Source organism: Callithrix jacchus, chromosome 8 (genome assembly GCF_049354715.1).
Source record: "Callithrix jacchus isolate 240 chromosome 8, calJac240_pri, whole genome shotgun sequence".
Classification (NCBI taxonomy): Eukaryota; Metazoa; Chordata; class Mammalia; order Primates; family Cebidae; genus Callithrix; species Callithrix jacchus.
This window is the reverse complement of record NC_133509.1, coordinates 11003515-11025080: the sequence shown is the minus strand read 5'-3', so window position 1 is coordinate 11025080 and position 21566 is coordinate 11003515. Positions and strand designations below refer to the sequence as shown.

The window sequence follows — 21566 nt, the reverse complement described above, 5'->3', positions numbered from 1 at the left end:
ATCTCATATTTTGGTTTTTGTGCCTCCCACTCTGTACCCCCATTTCCCCTCTGCTTTCAGGCGAAGGTCTCCCACAGGTGTATTACTTTGGGCCATGTGGGAAGTATAATGCCATGGTGCTGGAGCTCCTCGGCCCTAGCTTGGAAGACCTGTTTGACCTCTGTGACCGAACATTTACCTTGAAGACCGTGTTGATGATAGCCATCCAGTTGGTAAGTTGGAATTGCTGCTCGAGAAGAGAACAGGCTGGTTCCTGAGCCACATCCTTATGGGCCTTTTGGTGATTTATTAGCTGTAGTGACACATCAGGAATTAGTACTCACAGGTTTGATGACATTCTGGGAAGCCAGCTGGGGCAAAAAGGGTAAACTCAGAGAAGTCACACTACATCTGCAGTTTGCTCTATTTTAAGACTTTGCACGTTGGAGCAATGCTCTGCCCTTAACTGGAGAGGAAGCATAGAATTTAGATTTGGGAGAAAGAAGATGATTAGATGGAGTTGTAAAAATGCAAATAATTTATTTGATTTTGTTTTGTTTTGTTTTTTGTTTTTGAGACAGGGTGTCTGTCACCCAGGCTTGAATGCAGTAGCGTGATCATACCTCACTGCAACCTCAAATTCCTGGGCTCAGTCCATTCTCCTGCCTCAGCCTCTCCAGCAGCTAGGACTGCAGGTGCCATGCCAGCTAATTTTGTAAAAAATATTGTACAGATAGGCTTCCACTATGTTGCCCAGGCTGGTCTAAACTCCTGCTCCCAAGTGGTTCTCCCACCTCAGCCTCCCAATATGCTGGGATTACAGGCATGAACCACTGCACTCAACCTATTTATATGTTTTAAACATATAGCTGTAAGGCTTTGTTGTGTCCTCTCTCCCTTCACAGTTGCAATCAAGAAAAGACTGAAAATATAACCCATTGCACTACCATTCAGATTCAAAACTGTGTGACCAGGAATTTGCTGTAGTTCTCTGGCCTCCAGTTCTCTCAGAGACAAATTTCAGCTGAAGAGGCAGCTCTTGTAGCTCTTACCAAATTACACACCAATACCAGTTTAAGAAGCAGTTCCTGCAGTTTCTTTGAGAAGTTTGTCACAGCCTTTTGGGGAAGGATGTAAATGTATCTTTATATGTTTAAAATGGTAATGGTCACTTCCACTGTCCTATAAAAATCTGGAAATGTTAGATAATTGACTTTGCCTTTTGAGCCCCAAATTTAAATGTCTGAGCTTTTCTTTCTGTACTAAAAGTAAGTAAAAAAGCTTAGCAAATAGAAATAATACAATTTGAAATAACTTTATGATTATTCTTGGTTATAATTAACATAAAAACTGTAGCCCTGGCCAGGGATGGTGGCTCATGTCTGTAATCACAGCACTTTGGGAGGCTGGGGTGGGAGGATCGCTTGAGACCAGGAGTTTGAGACCAGCCTAGGCAACATAGTGAGACCCCATCCCTACAAAAATAATCTCAAAATAAATTTAACATAACAACAATAATGAACTGTTTCAGCCAGGCACAATAGCATGTGCCTGTAGTCCTAGCACTTTGGGAGGCCAAGGAGGGCAGATCACCCGAGGTTAGGAGTTTGAGACCAGCCTGGCCAAGATGGTGAAACCTCCTCTCTACAAAAAATACAAAAATTAGCCGGGCATGGTGGCATTTGCCTGTAATTCCAGCTCCTTATGAGGCTGAGGCACGAGAATTGCTAGAACCTGGGAGGCAGAGGCTGCACTCCACCCTGGGAGACAGAGCGAGACTCCATCTCAAAAAATAAAAAAATAAAATGAACTGTTTCCCTGTCTGTGCTGCTAATTAGCTATGTGATATCAGGTCAGTATTAACTTCTCTGGGCCTCACAACAATGAAAGCTGGGTTAGGTAGTCTTGTCCAACTAAGGATAGGAAGGTGTGGGTAGGAGGTGAATATGGCAGTGGCATTTGTCTCAAAGGTCACCAACAGTTTGATATCCTACCTGGGAATACTTCTTTTCCCTCAACTGCTTAATTTGCTGAAGTAGCATATAAACAATTAATTTCATTCATCATTTACAAATTGTGACATTATGAGGTAAAACTGAATTATCATTTTAGCTGACCCGTACTAATCCCACTTTCTTTTCCTAGTCTTGATATTTGTTAGGTATGTATTTATAACAAAAATATTTTTTGGTTTACAAGTCAGTGAATTGACTCTGGGTGGTGAAAAGGAGATGAATTTTACTGTTATTTCAGTAATTAAAACCTTGATCTGATAAAAGAAACCATTTTGATGTATTTTCCTGATACGCTTCTTTGGAGTATTTTCATAATGTTTCTCTTTCAGCTTTCTCGAATGGAATATGTGCACTCAAAGAACCTCATCTACCGAGATGTCAAGCCAGAGAACTTCCTGATTGGCCGACAAGGCAATAAGAAAGAACGTGTAATACACATTATAGACTTTGGACTAGCCAAGGAATACATTGACCCTGAAACCAAAAAACACATACCTTATAGGGAACACAAAAGTTTAACTGGAACTGCAAGATACATGTCTATCAACACGCATCTTGGCAAAGGTGTGTTTATTTTCTGTTCCATGAAAGGGGCAAGTCATTAGAACAATTTATTTTGCCAGTAACACTTATATCCTCATTGTGCGTTACAACTGTGGTTTTTATTGCTTCACAAGGTTAAGTGATTTTTATACATGAGAAGTTGAGATGATAAGTTAATGACTTTTCAAAGAATCCTATAGACTATACATAGGTTCTTAATCCTTTGTACTATGTTTTCAAATGTTTAGTTTCTCAGCAGTGTAGTACTTGAATTATTGTAAAAAGAGGATAGCATTTTAGTGAGTTTAGTAATGAATTTGGTATTTGCTTAGGTATGACCCCATATATGGCAGCCCTGAAAAGGATATCAGGCTGATGTCTGCAGTAGGGAAGAATGCCTCACTAAAAATGGAGTAGACTTCTGTTCACTGGATGTAGTTCTGCACAGAAGTCTTCAAGGAAGAGCTTCTGTCTTATGCAGTGAAAATATACTGGCTTTACCATGAGTCTTGCATTTTACTCAGGATAAACAACCTGCACAAATAATTGTGAAATGCTCTAATCAAGGCAGAAGACCTTACTTGTGAGGAACTAGCCCAAGGGGGAGAGTATTTGTCCGAGAAGCCTAAGGAACAGTGGGGAGACCAAGCAGGCAGAGCCCTGGGCTTGCCTTGATTCTTCAAAAAAGCCTCCCTTTTTTAAGTTTCGTATATTGGGCTTCCATGCAAGATTCTATTTGACAGAAAGACTCCTAGATGATTGGAAAAAACATGTTTGAAAATCAACATTCTAGAGAGTAATCATCAGGTTCCATACTCCTAGACAGAAATAATTATAAAATATTTTTAAATATTAGTGAACTATTGCACACTAATATGTATTTTATTTATTTTTTTGAGATGAGATCTTGCTCTGTCACCCAGGCTGGAGTGCAGTGGCGTGGTTTCAGCTCACTGCAGCTTCTGCCTCCTGGGTTCAAGTAATTCTCCTGCCTCAGCCTCCAAGTAGCTGGGACTACAGACATGCACCACCATGCTCAGCTAATTTTTGTATTTTTATTAGAGATGGGGTTTTACCATGTTGACCAGGCTGGTCTTGAACTCCTGGGCTCAAGTGATCTGCTGTCCTCAGCCTCCCAAAAGTACTGGGCTTATAGGCATGAGGCACTATGCCCAGCATATTTATTTTCAGACACAGGATCTCACTCTCACTCAGGCTGGAGTGCAGCAGTGTGATCATAGCTCACTATAACCTCAGACCCCTGAGCTCGAGAAATCTTTCTCATCCTCCTCAGTGGATAGGGCTACAGGGGCATGCCATCATGCCCAGCTAATTTAAAAAAATTTTTTATTGAGACAGTCTCACTGTGTTTCCCAGACGGGTCTCAAACTCCTGGTTTCAAGAGATCCTGTTGCCTCAGCCTCCCAACGTATTGAGATTTTAGATGTGAGCCACCATGCCTGGCCTGCACATTAATAAGTATTTAAAGACTAATGTAATATCTACTAAGTTGCCTCACTGAGTAAACTACATAGGTTATTCACCTGAGGAATTCAAATGATAGTGAAGAGTAAAAATGACATTACAAAGTGATACAACTTGATTTGAAATTATGATGTTACCAGGATTTTTCAGTAACCACATGGAAATCCTCACTTAAATAAATGTAATTCTTTAAAATTAGACTAGAAGTCCACTGGTACTTATTATCAGCATAACTTTGGACACGTTACTTAATCTCACTGAAACTCATCTGTAAAATGAGAGTAATGCTTCACGAGGATATTTTGAGGGTTGAATGGATAATGTAGGTGAAAGCACCATGCCTGACGTAGGTCTCTTGCATAGTGCTCAGTATCCCCTTCTTCCTTCATAATGACAAGTAATTTTCCTTTTTACAAGGAAACAAAAACTATATCTTAAATAATAAAATTATGGTAGTGTGGTTTAACTGACAAACTCTGGAAGTTGTTCTGATGCCTGCTTCCTGGGCTCAGCCTTTGTGTACTTAATTATATTCTTAAGAGGAAAGTTGAGAACAGACAAGGGATGGACATTCGTGTTCTGTTTGTATGAGGTACAGAGTAGTGGTTAAGAAAAAGGATGCAAATCCTGGCACTCTTACTTAATAGCTATGTAATTTTGATCCAGTATCCTTCCTCCCTCAGCCTCAGTTACCTCATGTATAAAATGGGTGTGATAGGGCCGGACGCGGTGGCTTACGCCTGTAATCCCAGCGCTTTGGGAGACTGAGGCCGGTGGATCACGAGGTCAACAGATTGAGACCATCCTGGTTAACATGGTGAAACCCCGTCTCTACTAAAAATACAAAAAATTAGCTGGGCATGGTGGCGCGTACCTATAATCCCAGCTACTCAGGAGGTTGAGGCAGGAGAATTGCCTGAACCCAGGAGGCGGAGGTTGCGGTGAGCTGAGATCGCGCCATTGCACTCCAGCCTGGGTAAACCAGAGCGAAACTCCGTCTCAAAAAAAAAAAAAAAAAAAAAAAAAAATGGGTGTGATAATTATCCCTGTAATACGCAGTTCTATGAGATAATGTATGTAAAATGTTTAGCGTAATGCCTGATAGTAGTAAGGTCAATGTGTATTGTAATTATCCTGATTGTTATTTATCCAACAAAATACGTTTTAAGCATCTACTGTGCATCAGACTGTTTCATCTTTTGGTGTACTGCCATTCCTGCCGGAACTTTGAGTTTACTCCCAGACTTGGCTTACTGACTACCAGAGTTTTTCAAGTGAAATCTAACCCGTCATCATATTTTGTGTTCTCCACATTACAGAGAATGCATACAGGACGTTGTCACTGCTTTTTAACCCTTTCTCATGTCTCAAACAATAGAGGTTTTCATAGGAACTCTGATTCTTTTGGTTTTTAAATGTGTTGTATTTTTTTGTGCTGCAATGAAGAAGAAAAGACTAGGATGTGTATTCTCAAATGGCTTTAAGAAAATCACTTCTTAATTTTATGGAGGAGGAGAACAAGAGAAAAAGCCTCCTAAACCTTACATTAGTTACCACATCAGAGTAGCCACACTTAGTCCATTTTGTGTTGGATTACCTGAGACTGGTTGATTTTACAAAGAAAAGACCTTTATTTGGCTCAGAGTTCTACAGGCTGTATAAGAAGCATGGCACTGGCATCTGCATCTGGTGAGGGCCTCAGGGGCCTCATGCTGGGGAAGGGGTGCTAGCGTGTGCAGATCACATGGGGAGGGGGGTGCTAGGCCCTTCTCACCAACCAACTTTCTTGGGAACTCACCCCCAAGGGAGGTTATTAATCAGTTAATGAGGGATCCACCCCCATAACCCAAACATCTTCCATTTCGCGCAATCAGAAGAATTGAAGAATTTTGTGTCCTGCTGGTCTCGCTAGAAACCTTTCTTCTTTGAAAATGAAAATATTCAACATGAAAAAATGAGGGCATGTGGAAATAATGAATTGGACAAGTGTGGAGTATTCAAAGGCATATGAAAATAAAGCATGCTCTGGTTTTTACTCTTTTTTTTTCTTTTCTTGAAAGGCCCTAAAGCCTTAGGTTACCAGATTATTTTAGGATTTTAGAGCTGGAAAATGACTTTTCATATTCTCCAGATCAGACACTTTATTTTCAGATGAGAAAACTGAGACCCAAAGGAGATGACTTGGTCATGCTTAGTTTCACTGGATTAAATTAGTGGAAAGGATAAACAAAGATCTAGATACCTAAATCGTTGAGCTGATTTAAGTACCCTTATTTAGGTATCCTTATTTAAGTACCCTTCCTGATTTAGGAACCCTTATTTTTCCTATTGTCTTGGAAAAATTTTTTGTCCTATTTTTTTTTTTCTACAGTTCTTTTTCCTCAGGATTTGAAAAGTTACTTTATTACTTATTCCAGTGAGTTTAAACAAATTTTAAATCTCATTTTATAATTTTGCTGTAAAGAGAAATCTTTTTTCTGTAGGCCTGATCATTATTGAAAATGTGGAGAGTTTCGCCCTCTAGTGCTCGACTGTCTAAAATTCAAACATTTGTCAGTGAATTCTTAATAACTAAGGAGCCTCTTGTTACAGGAAGTGGATATACAAATGGAGAGGCAATTAGTAGGTGTGATACAGTATGAGAAACTGCATAGTCATTGCTCTATCTGCCCTGCTCCGTGGGAGGCCTCCACTCTCCCTGGTTGTTCTTTTCTCTTTTTCATTTGTGTATCTTTAGGTTCTGTTAACAAACTGTTTTTGTATAGCTGCTTTTTTGTTTTCAATTATGTATATTTTATTGCAAATTTCAGACAAGCGGTGTAGACAAAGGATTCTGATGGTCTTGCTGTTTTATTTCATTCTTTTTGAGATTGTTTCCACTGATGTATACCAACTTAGTGTTATGTTATTTATCTCTGTCAGGGTACCCCTCCCTCCCATTAGTGACCGTCTTTTTAAAAACTCCTTCAAATCACTATTTAGAAAGTTGCCTTTTCTGGCTGGGCACGGTGGCTCATGCCTGTAATCTCAGCACTTTGGAAGGCTGAGGCGGGTGGATCATGAGGTCAAGAGATCGAGACCATCCTGGTCAACAAGGTGAAACCCTGTCCCTACTAAAAATACAAAAATTAGCTGGGCATGGTGGCGCGTGCCTGTAATCCCAGCTACTCGGGAGTCCCTATAAGGCAGGAGTTAAACATGTTGCACTTCTGTATTTTGAGTTAGCTGAGCAGCTTTCTCTGGCTCTCTTGGGTTTTACTTTCTGTACAAAGAAAGCACAATCAAGTTGAAGGAAGCCTGTTAGTCTTGCTTCTGTAATTTATTCTGACAAAGCCCTAAATTTGATTCTGAAAAATAAACACATAAACTGTCTGGTATGGGTCAGGTTTGGTTGCTCATACCTGTAGTCCCAGCTCTTTTTGGGAAGCCAAAACTGGTTGATTGGCCCAGGAGTTCAAGACCAACCTAAGCAACATGGCAAAATCCCATCTCCGTAAAAAATACAAAAAGTAGCCAGGTGTGGTGGTGCATGCCTATAGTCCCAGCTACTCAGGAAGCTGAGGTGGGAGGATCACTTGAGCCCAGGAGGGCGAGGCAGCAGTGGCCAAGATCATGCACTGCACTATAGCCTGGGCAACGATGCAAGACCTTGTCTCAAAAAAAAAAGTCTGAGAATGAACCATAATTGGCAGATTCAAAATGAATACATAGGCTCAGTGCAGTGGCTCACGTTTATAATCCCAACAGTTTGGGAGGCTGAAACATTAGGATTGCTTGAGTCCAGGAGTTTGAGACCAGCCTGAACTACATAGCAAGACTGAATCTTCACAAAAAATAAAAATAAATAAATTAGCCAGATTTGGTTTCATACACTTATATTCTTAGCTACTCAGCTGAGGCAGAGGGTCCCTTGGGCTCAGGAATTCGAGACTGCGGTGAGTCATGATCCCACCACTGCATTGCAGCCGAGGCAATAGAGCAAGACTCTCTCTAAAAAAGAAAGAAATGAAGGCGTGTACTACTTAGATTCTGTCTAACAATCAAAGAATGTGTAGGCTGTTTGCTGAGATGAAGTTGCAGTTTTTTATTAACTATTTTGCAGTTCGTCATCTTCATCTTCCCAATTAAAAGAGGAGAAAAACCCAACAACTTGTTTCAGATATACTTCCAGAATACAGGGACTTTGATTTTTTGTTTTATTTTGTTTTGAGATGAGGTCTCATTATGTTGCCCAGACTCATCTCAAACTCCTAGGCTGAAGTGATCCTCTTACCTCAATTTTTTTTTTTTTTTTTGAGACAGAGTTTCACTCTTGTTGCCCAGGCTGGAGTGCAATGGCACAATCTTAGCTCACCCCAACCTCTGCCTCCCAGGTTCAAGCTATTCTCCTGCCTCAGCCTCTTGAGTAGCTGGGATTAGAGGCATGCACCACCATGCCCAGCTAATTCTGTATTTTTAGTACAGACGGGGTTTCTCCATGTTGGTCAGACTGGTCTCAAACTCCCGACCTCAGGTGATCCGCCTGCCTCAGCCTCCCAGAGTCTGGGATTACAGGCATGAGCCACCGCACTTGGCCTCACCTCAGCCTCTTAAGTAGCTGAGACTACAGATGTGTCCATCTTTACCGATCTAATTTTGAGGGGACCCTAGTAATAAATTTGAAAATGTTCTTGAAGTTATGGGATATAGTACAAATTGAATAGAAACCAAGAGACTATGTACTAATGTTCATTGACAGGAAACTGAATTTGTAAGTGTTCATTTTTATGTTGAATAAAAAGCATTAGACACATATGCTAGCCATTTTGCAGCTTGTCTCTCTGCAGGCCTAGCCAGAATGGACTGTTTTAACAGTTTGGGTTGCTTAATCTGCTTCTCACTCCCTGGTGGTAACTAAAGGGTAATTGTAGCCCATATACTGGAAATAGCATTTCATTAAAATCTTCTCACTTTCAGGAAAATGACAGCATTGAGTGAGGGGTGGTTATTCACTGTTTAGTGATTTGTGCTTGTTTGTAATTCAGGATTTGCTCTTTTCTCTTGATATTTACTTACCATCAACAGATTTAGACAAAGGAAGTACACACTGGTTTTGGGTTTTGATCTAAAATACTATCCTTGGCTTAAATATTCAAATAATTAATAAGCAGAGCCTTTCCAGAGCCGAAGGATTTCTGAAGGGATCACTTGGTTTTGAACCTCTTTCTGCTTTAATAACTGCAAACGTAACGTGTGATCTGTCTTCCCTTTTAGAGCAAAGCCGGAGAGATGATTTGGAAGCCCTAGGCCATATGTTCATGTATTTCCTTCGAGGCAGCCTCCCTTGGCAAGGACTCAAGGTATCCTTGAAAGTATTCAGTGGAGGGCTTTGTTTCAATGCTCAGTTGTTAATGAAGGGGCCTCTGGCTTCATCTTTTTAAGAAATGCATAGGAGGCTGGCCAGACAACAGTGGTGGCACGTGCCTGTAATCCCAGTAATTTGGGAGGCTGAGGTGGGAGGATTGCTTGAGTCCAGGAGTTTGAGATCAGCAACATAGACCCCAGCTCTATTTAAAAATAAACAGTTACACACACACACACACACACACACACGATAATTGACTATGGAGAAAAGAAAATGGGCTAGTTAACATTAGTCTATGTTATAAAAGCTCTCCTGGGCTTTGGAAGCTGTTTTGTGCACATTTGTCTTCCCTTCCTTTTTTTTTGGATTTTCCATGTTCTTTTTCCTCATTTCCTCTCAGCCTTGACAGTGCTGCTTTTCTCTCTGTGTTGGTATTCCTCCTCCACTACCATTATGTAGCACGAGGAGTGTTCCCAGTATGTCAGGGAATTTCTGGAACAAATTGATGACAACAGCTGCTACACATTTTACCAGAAAGGCCAGCAGGGTGTGCTCCTTAGGAGAACTTAGAAAGTATTTGTTTATCTTATGTGGGCTGAGGACCCACCTGAACTAAAATGAAAATCCAGGATTAACATTGCTGTTCAAGTATATTGAATAAATGCCTATTCAGACAGTAGCTATTCATTGCAAAATGTGTAGAGTTTAAATAGCCTTCCATAGGTAGGTGTCAGTACAGTGGCTACATATCAGTTTCCTATTATCATTATGAGCATTATCATCACTCTGTGCCTTTGGCTATTTGTCCAGGAAACGGTGAGTTTCAAACCCATTGTAAGTCCCATTACTGTCTTATGAGACTTTTTTTTTTTTTTTTTTTTTTTGAGACAGGGTTTTGCTCTGTCTCCCAGACTGGAGTGCAATGGCGCGACCTTGGCTCACCTAATAGCTGGGATTACAGGTGCATGCCACCAAGCCCAGCTAATTTTTTGTATTTTTAGTAGAGACAGGTTTCACTGTGTTGGTCAGACTGGTCTCAAACTCCTGACCTCAAGTGATCCATCCATCTCGGCCTCCCAAAGTGCTGGGATTACTGGTGTGAACCCTCATGCCTGGCCCAAGACATATTTTTTGGTTGTAATTTATTTCGACATGTTAATATGGAAAGAAACTTAGTAGTTTGGGGTACTCCTATACCCTCTCTTCCAGAAAGGCAGCATGGTTCGTTTTGCTGGGCTTTTAGAAGACTGTCCTAAAAAGTAAGACTTTACCCATTCCCTTTTAGATTTTATTTCTTCACTCTTAAATTCCTCTCCTGTCATCTCCACATCATATACATCTTCTCATTGATAGTTTGTTTTTTTTTGTTTTTTTGAGACGGAGTTTCGCTCTTGTTACCCAGGCTGGAGTGCGATGGCACGATCTCTGCTCACCGCAACCTCCGCCTCCTGGGTTCAGGCAATTCTCCTGCCTCAGCCTCCTGAGTAGCTGGGATTACAGGCACGCGCCACCATGCCCAGCTAATTTTTTGTATTTTTAGTAGAGACGGGGTTTCACCATGTTGACCAGGATGGTCTCTATCTCTTGACTTCGTGATCCACCCGCCTCAGCCTCCCAAAGTGCTGGGATTACAGGCGTGAGCCACCGTGCCCGGGCCTCTCATTGATATTTATAGCTTTCACATAGAATTTCACATCAAACTTGGTCATCATACAGCCAAACAATGCTTTAGTGTATTATTAATTGCTTGAAACTCTCTCATTGTCCATAAATCATTTTTGTGGTCGTTGTAGCTGTAAAATTTCCCCTAATTACTTCAGAACACTATTGCCTAAGTCTGAGTGCAGCAAGCTAGGTAAAGCCTGACAAGAATTCCTTAGGAGCCCATCATTGGTCTAGGGTTCAGAAGTCCTCTGGCTATCACTCTGAGCATACCAGACTTGGGCTTCTTTTAACTGACATACACCAAACAGTCATGGCTGTCTGTACCATAGATACCTTTTTTCCCTCTGGAAGCACGTTGTCAAGGGACATTTTTTTCAGTTACTGTTTTTTTTCTGTTTGAAGTCTTCAATATATATGTAGTAGAATTTCCCCAACCTGGATTAGCAATACTTTGAGAGCTGATCTTAGAGAGAATGCTCAATCACATTGAATTATGGTGACCATGGGAGATTATTGAATTTTGAAAATATCGCCACATAATATTATTTTTTTATCCTAGCCACTCAACCATTATATTTGATGGTGTTTATCTGAGACTACTAAATAGTTTCACAAGTAAAATTTTCCAGAACACAGCAGATGTTTGTATATATCTAAATATATAATTTCTACTATATTTCTTATTTGTTAGTATTAGAAAAAAAATCAAGACCAACAAATACTGCAAATTTGAGTGCAACAACCATTGTCTCTAAAACCATACTGAATCTCCAATGCTTAGGACCTCTTTTCAAGTAACTTTCTCTCTTTACTCTCTACAGGCTGAAACATTAAAAGAGAGATATCAAAAAATTGGTGACACCAAAAGGAATACTCCCATTGAAGCTCTCTGTGAGAACTTTCCAGGTGGGATACTAAAAAGACATTCCAGTCAGTGTGATTGAGCTTTGAAAGCAAGTAGAGTCCATGGCTGGGTATCTTGAAATAAGGGTGCTGTTTAGCTAGTAAACATTTCCTTTCGTGATACAGACCAAAGTAGACTTTATCACTTTTATTTGCTCCATAAAAAAAACAGTGTCAGGTCATCTGTATAAATAACCCTTTTGTGGCCTAGTGCCTCCCCACAATTGCTATGGAAAGCATGCAGCTAATGAGCATGGCCTTTGATCTGTTTTCGAACAGAGGAGATGGCAACCTACCTTCGATATGTCAGGCGATTAGACTTCTTTGAAAAACCTGATTATGAGTATTTACGGACCCTCTTCACAGACCTCTTTGAAAGGAAAGGCTACACCTTTGACCACGCCTATGATTGGGTTGGGAGACCTATTGTAAGTATCTTGTTTTTACCTCATTGCCTCCTTTCTCCAACCAGCCCTGCCTCACACCTTTGTCGGTCTTTCTGCTTTAATCTTTGGTAAAAGTCTTCCTTTGATTGTAGACTGTGTATTTACCAGCATTTTCAGGGTGTTGCCATAGGTTGTTCTTACTAGTTCAGAAGTAGAAAGGAGTTACGTATTTTTCCTAGTCATATAGGAAGATAATAACTTGTATGCCCTGTGATAACAGAATTTGAGCCAGGTTAGGAGAAGTTTCATTTGAATGATTCGGAAGTGTTTTTTGTTTGTTTTTTTATTTTTTATTTTGAGACAGAGTCTCACTCTATTGCCCAGGCTGGAGTGCAGTGATGCCAGTCTTGATTCACTGCAACCTCCACCTCCCAGGTTCAAGTGATTCTTCTGCCTCAGCCTCCCAAGTAGCTGGGATTACAGGCATGCACCACTATGCCCATCTAAGTTTTGCATTTTTAGTACAGATGGGGTTTCACCATGTTGGCCAGGCTGATCTTGAACTCCTGACCCGCCTGCCTTGGCCTCCCAGGTGTAAGCCACCACACCCGGCCCCATGATTGTACTTGGCCTCTGTAGGAATGGAGCCCAGCATCACAGGAAGCTTTTGGACTTGTTATTCTGGTCAGAGGTTCACAGGGCCATACAGATATCACTGGAGGATAGTTCTTTATTTTTGAAGGTAAGCTACTCTCCAACAAACTATTTAATATAAAGGGAGGACCAGGCTTCCTCCCTTTTGCAGATGAGCAAGCTGAGAAGACAAGACAACTTGAAAGTGCTCTTGGTAGCTGAAAATAATTACTACTCTATTAGAATTATAATGATTCTGTCCTTTGCATATGCATCAGGGTGGACCTGTTTCCCCCATTTGACTTTTTGTTTCATTTTTCCAGCCTACTCCAGTAGGGTCAGTTCATGTAGATTCTGGTGCATCTGCAATAACTCGAGAAAGCCACACACACCGGGATCGGCCATCACAACAGCAGCCTCTTCGAAATCAGGTATGTGTTGATCCTTCATTCTTTCAGACACTCCCCTTCTTCATGGCTAATATTAAAACCCAAATTCTTCAACTTCTCTGCTTTAATACTGAAAATAAAGATCAAATGCTTCCCATTTCTTACAGGTGTGGTATGACTTTCAAGCAACCCTCAGGGCATGTATAGTTAGTTGCACTGAGATGTGGTCAGGTGCCTTATATGAAGCATCCACTCTAAAGAGTCTGGCCAATTGTGGGGACTCATGCCTGGAATCCCAGCACTTTGGGAGGCCAAGGCAGTTAGATCACTTGAGCCAGTAGTTCAAGACCAACCTGGGCAACATGGTGAAACCCTGTCTCTACATAAAATACAGAAAGTTAGTTGGGCATGGTGGCATGTGCTGATAGTCCCAGCTACTTTGGAGGCTGAGGTGGGAGACTCACCTGAGCCCAGGAAGTCAAGGCTGCAGTGAGCTGAGATTGCTTGCACCTTTGCACTCCAGCCTGGGTGACAGAGTGAGACCCTGTCTCAAAAAAGGAAAAAAAAAAGCGAGTGTGGGCCTGTCAGAGTCTGTTGGCTGAAGGGGAACCTAGCTGTAAGTTAGGATCTGAGGCATCTACCATAGGACCAAAAGACCTGTTGGAGGCTACCCTGGGCACAGTGCCTATGGAGTAGCCCTGCTTGGTAAGGAGCAGTTAAAAAAAAAAAAAGACCTGTTAGATATACAGGATGTATTAGGTAGCCCACTTTGGGTCTCATCTGTAGTCTGAAGCTCTTGCCAGGTCTGGTTGTTCTTTGCTGGTTATGAAGGGTAGGTAATTTGAACTTCTAGCTGACTTGGGCATGACATGGAACTTTCACACCACCCCTTGTTCCTCTGCCTGGGCAAATGATAAAGCTGGTCAAGATTTGAGATGGCCCTGCAGTGAAGACTCAGCTTTGCTTTAGGACACTCTAGAGAAGGTCACATCGTCTGTCCTGCAGTGTTCATTGTTTGGAAGACTAGTGGTCTAAATGGGGGACATCTCTCAGCTCAAAGACAGATGAGGCAAACACACACCAAAAAAAAATAAAAATCAACAAATTTGCTATTTTTAAAAAGGGCTTATATATTTGGGAAGTAAATATGACATAGGATTTTTATCTTTATATTAAATATGTTGCCAAGAGAAAAACAGAGTGAGACCCTGTCTCAAAAAAGGAAAATAAGCAGGTAAATAAGAAAGCCACAGCAGGTAATACATAATAAACAGATTATGTATTTTAAAAATAATTATCACACAGCAAATTAGTTTATTTCCTTTCCTTCTGACCTCACTTTTTTGTATTAACATTTTTGCAAGAAAATACAAAAACATTTATTTCATAGATGCACATGTGCAAGTATATAGGTTAAGAATAGTATGTACAAACACACACATATGTACAATGGAGTACACCCATAAATACGTTTCTCACCATTAAGTATATGCTTTGGGCAAACTGTGGCTTGGTGGGTAAGAAAAAAGTATATAAAGGAAGGAAAGCCATGTACTAGAGAGTAAATATAAAGGAGACAATAGGTGGGCAAAAAAGAAAGGGTTTAGCAAACTATGGGCACTAATTGAGTCCACAGTCACATCCTTTAATTAAAGTAGTTGTCTAAGACTTATAATTTGACTGACTTCTAGTTTGACAGCCAAAGACTGTTGACTTCTGCAGTTCTCTCCCACTCCTCCGTTTTTAAAAGCTAATAGCTAGTGAAGGTGAGAGCACAGTTAAACTGACATACTGCTGTTGATTTTGCAAACTATACAAATTCCCTAGAAAGTAATTTTATTTTGTTTTGGAGATAGTGTCTCACTCTTTCACCCAGGCTGGAGTGCAATGGCACCATCTTGGCTCACTGCAACCTCTGCCTCCCAGATTCAAGTGATTCTCCTGCCTCAGCCTCCCGAGTAGCTGGGATTATAGGCATGCACCACTATCCCTGGCTAATTGTCGTATTTTTAGTGGAGATGGGGTTTTGCCACATTGGCCAGGCTGGTTTTGAACTCCTGACCTCAGGTGATCACCTGCCTCAGCCTCCCAAAGTGCTGGGATTATAGGCATTAGCCATTATGCCTGGCTAGAAAACAATTTGTTGACGTTATTTTCCTCTCTGATAAAATACCTTATTTCCTGAAATCAGTCAATAAAACAACCCAAAGTATAGGTTATGTGCATAAAACTGTTGCATTTTCATTGATAGCAAAGATATAGAAATGATCTACCTATCTACCTATAAACGCATGATTATAGATCTACTCCACATCCTTTATTGAATAAACTGGATTATAGTCAACCGAATTGGAGGGGATGGGGAAATAAGCAGAATCAATTGGAGGAGATGAAAATATTAACAGAAATAGTGTTGGAAGTGTAGTAATATATTCTAAAATATTCTAAATGAAATTTTATTACTCTATAATGAAAAATGAGGCCCAGTGCCATGTCTCACACCTGTAATCCCAACACTTCAGAGGCCAAGGCGGGTGGATCACCTGAGGTCAGGAGTTCAAGACCAGCCTGACCAACATGGTGAAACCCCATCCCTACTAAAAATGCAAAAATTAGCCAGTTGTGGTGCCACATGCCTGTAATTCCAGGTACTTGGGAGACTGAGGCAGGAGAATGGCTGAGCTGGGGAGGGAGAGATTGCAGTGAATTTCAGTGTACTTTCCAATGAAAATTATCTGACCATGGTATATAGTTATTTGAGGAAAATCTCATCTGTATTTAACTAATATGCTTATTTTTGAAAAGTTGAATCTTGAATATCTCTCTTTGATACATATATATTTTTTCTTATCTTTCTTTTTTTTTTTTTTTTTTTGAGAACAGATTTCACTCTGTTGCCCAGGCTAGAGTACAGTGGTGCAATCACAGGTCACTGCAGCCTCAAATTCCTGGGCTGAAGTGATCCTTCCACCTTAGCCTACTGAGTAGTTGGGACTACAGGCTCATGCCACCATGCCCAACTAATTTATTTTTTTTTTGTATTTTCTGTACAGACAGTTTCACTGTGTTGCCCAGGCTGTTCTCAGATTCCTGGGCTCAAGCAATCTGCCCACCTCACCCCCCAAAAATACTGGGATTACGGGTGTGAGCCACTACGCCTGACCCTGCTTTGTTTAAATCTTAGAGATTTTAGTATCCTGTGGCGTCTAAGAGATCAGAGTTCCTCCATGTTCATGTAAATTTCATACCTCCTTTTTAGCAGGATTCCAAATCCTTGCTGGGTGAAATTCTTTCTGCACTATGCACTGTGGTTTTGGATTTCTAGTGTCGGTTCAACCTTTACACCATCTTTGTCTGTGTTACATTTTACATTTGTTCCATCTTTAGGGTTGTTTCCTTATGTTCTTTTTTTTTTTTTTTTTTAAGAAATTTACAGCCAAATATGTCTCTTTTATTACTCTAAGAATTGAAAACAGGATGATTTTCTAGACTAATTCCTTTCAAGTTTTGAAAATAGCAAAAGAAAAAAATACAGTTTCTCCCTGAGCAAGATTGACAGATACTGACTTTAGGAACAGCTAACTTTTTTTTTTTTGAGACAGAGTTTTAGAGCTGTGCTCTTATTGCCCAGGCTGGAGTGCAATGGCATGATCTCAGCTCACTGCAACCTTCACCTCCCAGATTCAAGCAATTCTCCTGCCTTAGCCTCGCAAGTGGGATTATAGGCATGCACCACCATGCCCGGGCAATATTGTGTTTTTAGTGGAGACAGGGTTTCTCCTTGTTGGTCAGACCAACCTCGTTGGTCTTGAACTCCCGACCTCAGGCGATCTGTCTGCCTCAGCTCCCAAAGTGCTAGGATTACAGGCTTGAGCCACTGCACCCAGCCTTGCAACAGCTAACCTTTTATCAGCAACTTTGACTCAGTAAATCTGAGCTGAGGCCCTGCAACATGAAAGTATACCCTGTGGACCCAGTGTGGTGGCTCATGCCTATAAAGTCAGCACTTTGGAAGGCTGATATGGGCAGATAACTTGAGATCAGGAGTTCAAGACCAGCCTGGCCAACATGGTGAAACCCTGTCTCTACTAAAAATACAAAAATTAGCTGAGTGTGGTGGCACATGCCTGTAATCCCAACTGCTTGGGAGGCTGAGGCAGGAGAATCACTTGAACCCAGGAGGCAGGGGTTGCAGTGAGCCAAGACTGTGCATCTGCACTCCAGCCTGGGTGACAGAGACTTTGTCTCAAAAAAAAAAAGTACATCTTATGGATACCAAGGTAAGTAGGGAGTCCTTGTCCTCAAAGAGTTGACAAGTAGGTAAGTCAAATGGCCAGATAACTGTAACACAAGCCAGAACACATCAGCATCCCAAGTTGCAAATTATTGTCATCTGGGTTTGGAAGGAGGTATTTCATCTAGTCTGAGCAGAACAAATAATTTGATGAGAGAAGCTGCATTTGACATGCTCTTAGCGAAATTAAATGAGATGGAAGAAGCAGTCCAAGCAGAAAGAATGTATGATCAGCAACAAATGTTGTATCTAGTTCAGTTTTCTAAAATATATGATGTGAATAAAGAAATCACAGGAGACAAGACTAGGAAAGTAGGTTGAAACCATTTGGTGAAGCTCCTGGAATGCTGGGCTGAAGAATTGGTGCTTATTTTAAGTAGGAATAGGGACTAAAGGTTTTTAAACAAAGGAGTGATATGATTAAAACTCTGCTTTTGAAATCTTTCGGCACATAATGTGGTACTAGCCTGACAGCAAACACGGAAAACAATAAGCAGGCAGTGAATTCCCTTAAGAGGTAAAGGCAGCCTAGGTGGGTAGTAATAGGGAAAATGAAAGAGAATTAAACACTTCTTTTTTTTTGAGATGGAGTTTCACTGTTGTAACCCAGACTGGAGTGCAATGGCACAATCTCGGCTTACTGCAACCTCCACCTCCTGGGTTCAAGCAGTTCTCCTGCCTCAGCTTCCCGAGTAGCTGGGACTACAGGTGTGCACCAGCATGCCCAGCTAATTTTTGTATTTTTAGTAGAGATGGGGTTTCACCTTGTTGGCCAGGATGATCTCGATCTCTTGACCTTGTGATCCACCCGTCTCGGCCTCCCAAAGTGCTGGGATTACAGGCATGAGCCACTGCACCCGGCCGAGAATTAAATACTTCTACAGTGATATAATCTACCAGAATTGGCAGCCCACATGGATGTTAGGATTGAGAGAGAAGGAATTATGAAAGCCCTTGCAGAGATCTTGAGCCTGGATAATTAGGAGGCATGTGATACTGTTACTAGAGATGGGAAAGTTGGGAGAGAAACTTGTTTGGAATTTGAATTTAGGCATTGTGAGTTCGAAATACTAGCAATGTATTCCACCCAGAGAGGTCTAACAGGCAGAGGATGGTTCTCCAGAGACAACTAGAGAGATATTTGGGAGTCAGGGGCTGGAGATGACACTAATGATGATGCTGAAAGAGTCTCCTTATTCTGGGAAATCTGCCCATTTGCTAGTGAGCCTAGGGTTCAACAAACTCTAGTCCCGTGCTTACAGTAGAAGGAGAAAGAAGAGCTCAGACCTTGGTTTTATCTTATCCCAAGACTTTGGCCATAGGACATTTAACCTATTTAGGGCGTCAGCATTCTCAAATTGAAGCCTTGTAAAAGCAGAGGTGTTTATTGTTTTGTTCACTGCTTTAACCCTAACACCCAAACCAATGTTTAGAATAGTGGGCACTTGATATATACTTGTTTGAATGAATGAATCTGCCAAATGAAGGGTGCATATGTAAAAAGATACTTGTTTATAGCATAGATTTTTATTTAACCTTTATTGAAAAATAAATTTTAAGCTTTTCTTCCTGATTGTTTTCTGTTTCCACAAAGAGCCATTTTGCCTCTGTTTGGCAGCTAGAGTAGAGCTGGATTGTCTGCTCACAGGGAGGGGTGTTTAAAAAAAAAACCACACAGCAGCCTTTCAATGTAAAGAAAGTTCAGGCAATCATCAGGTGCGGTGCCTCCCGTCTGTAATCCCAGCACTTTGGGAGGCAGAGCTGGACCAGCCTGACCAACATGGAAAAACCTCATCTCTACTGCAAAATGTAAAATTAGCTGGGTGGGGTGGTGCATGCCTGTAATCCCAGCTAGTCAGGAGGCTGAGGCGGGAGAATTGCTTGAACCTGGGAGGCAGAGGTTGTGGTGAGCCGAGATTGTGCCATTGCACTCCAGCCTGGGCAACAAGAGCGAAACTCCATCTCAAAAAAAAAAAAAAAAAAAGAACGTTCAGGTGATCATGTAAGTTCTTTTTCCTTCACTACAAGAATCCTATTTTCCTGTATTCTGGAAAATTGTACTTTGCTCATTTAGATTTTAGGTATATTGGATTGAGTACTGTTTGGTTTATCTATATAGAATAACAGATCCCAAATATGGTTCCTAAAAGACTACATTTAAACTTACCTATATTGGATCTACCTTTTAAAACTATTTTAATACCAGATACTTAAGCACTTTTTTTTTTTAATAGAGATGGTATCCCACTCCATCACTCAGGATAGAGTGCAGTGGCATGATCATAGCTCACAGCAACCTTGACCTGGGCTAAAGCAGTTCTCCTACCTCAGCCTCCCAAATAGCTGTGACTACAGGTATGATCCACCACGCCTGGCTAATGTTTATTTTTTGTAGAGACAGGGCCTCACTGCCTCAAACTCCTGGGGTCAAGTGATCCTTCTGCCTCAGCACCCCAAGTAACTGGGATTACAAGTGTGAGCTACCATGCCTGGCCAAGCACAATTCTTTTGAAAACAGTTTTACCTAACTAGATAACTATTATTAAACTATGAATTTGGATAGAATAAATATTCCTAAAAGCTAGATCCATTCAGAAGGATCCCAGTTGGATTAGTCTTTTCATCATTTTGTACTTCCTATTTGTTCTTTCCCAGTTCTAAAAGTTGTAAATCTTGCCGACTTTTGAACTTGCCAACTTCTGATTCCTCTCTAAAGAACTCTGCATTACCATCCAGCAGAAAGGGGATGAAAACTTTAATAGATCTGTCTGCTTCTACCTGGCAAAACTTTCTTTGCATTATCTGACCAAATTTAATCAGGAAGTAAGTTCCGCCGGTATTCGCAGATCTGATACTAGAGTACAACATACTGTAGTGTCATAGGTTTTATTCAGTATTCTTGTTCAACACACTAAATGTAGACTGTTGAACTGACTACTATGTGCACGCAGCAGCATTCTTCCTGCCCTTTCAGTACGTTAAATCCAAGCTTGTGAGAAGCTTCTCTGGCTGACCTCTGTTATTACAGTGGGCTTCTTTTGTATGTGGGCATGTGAAAAACAAGGGCTACTTAGCCTAGCAGGTTAGAGAGAACAGGTCCCATTTTGACATTGGAGTCATATTGACTATTAAAAGCTGTTAAACTGTAACAGATGTGGTGTCCTACCCCTGATATTGAATCCCAAAATGCCACTTACTCTTTCTTGTGTTTTTGTATGTAGAGCATAGGTGTCTAGTTTTTTTCTTTCATTCACCATGTGAAAAGAGATGTGTAGCATATGTTTAAGGGAAAGAATTTATTGTTTGTAATGTTGTATTAGGTAGACTCTTCCCTTGCTAATTCTCCTATTTGACAGGAAAATATGAATCAAGGATCAGTAAAGGTAATCGCTCATTCTTCCAAAAAACCATCTTTCACTCAATACCTTATAATACACAGAAAAATAAACACAGAATTTAAAAGAGTCAAATCGTATCAGGTCTAAAGAAGATATGCCTCCAGTAAAAGAGTGGTTTGGATTTGTTTGTATCTAGACTGTAAGAGAATGTATGTAAAGGACGTATAGCCTTAGAAAACTATATTGTGGGCCTGGCATGATGTCTCACACCTGTAATATCAACACTTTGGGAGGCCGAGGTGGGCGGGTCACCTGAGTTGAGGAGTTCAAGACCAGCCTGGGCAACATGGTGAAACCCCATCTCTATAAAAATACAAAAATTAGCCGAGCATCATGGCAGGTGCCTGTACTCGCAGCTACTCAGGAGGCTGAGATGGGAGACTTGCTTGAACTCGAGAGGCAGAGGTTTCAGTGAACTGAGATTGTGCCACTCTACTCCAGCCTGGGCAACAGAGTAAAACTCCATCTCAAAAAAGGAAAAGAAAGAAAAGAAAAAGAAAAATGTATCATGGCTTAGTGCTATCATGCTTAA

At 40.9% G+C, this 21566-nt stretch overlaps 1 protein-coding gene across 20 annotated transcripts in view; it reads left to right on the top strand.

Moving 5' to 3' along the window:
- CSNK1G1 (casein kinase 1 gamma 1) overlaps window positions 1-21566 on the top strand; it is a 174137-nt gene that overhangs the window by 120918 nt on the left and 31653 nt on the right. For all 20 annotated transcript variants that reach the window (XR_008474662.2, XM_009005052.5, XM_054240455.2 and 17 more), the window contains 6 exons: window positions 61-212; window positions 2324-2558; window positions 9276-9361; window positions 11853-11937; window positions 12214-12362; window positions 13277-13384. Coding sequence is in view for 19 of the 20 variants with exons in the window: in XM_009005052.5 (XP_009003300.1) it covers window positions 61-212; window positions 2324-2558; window positions 9276-9361; window positions 11853-11937; window positions 12214-12362; window positions 13277-13384 (815 nt within the window). In the remaining variant the exon portion in view is untranslated. The remainder of the gene's footprint in view (window positions 1-60; window positions 213-2323; window positions 2559-9275; window positions 9362-11852; window positions 11938-12213; window positions 12363-13276; window positions 13385-21566) is intronic.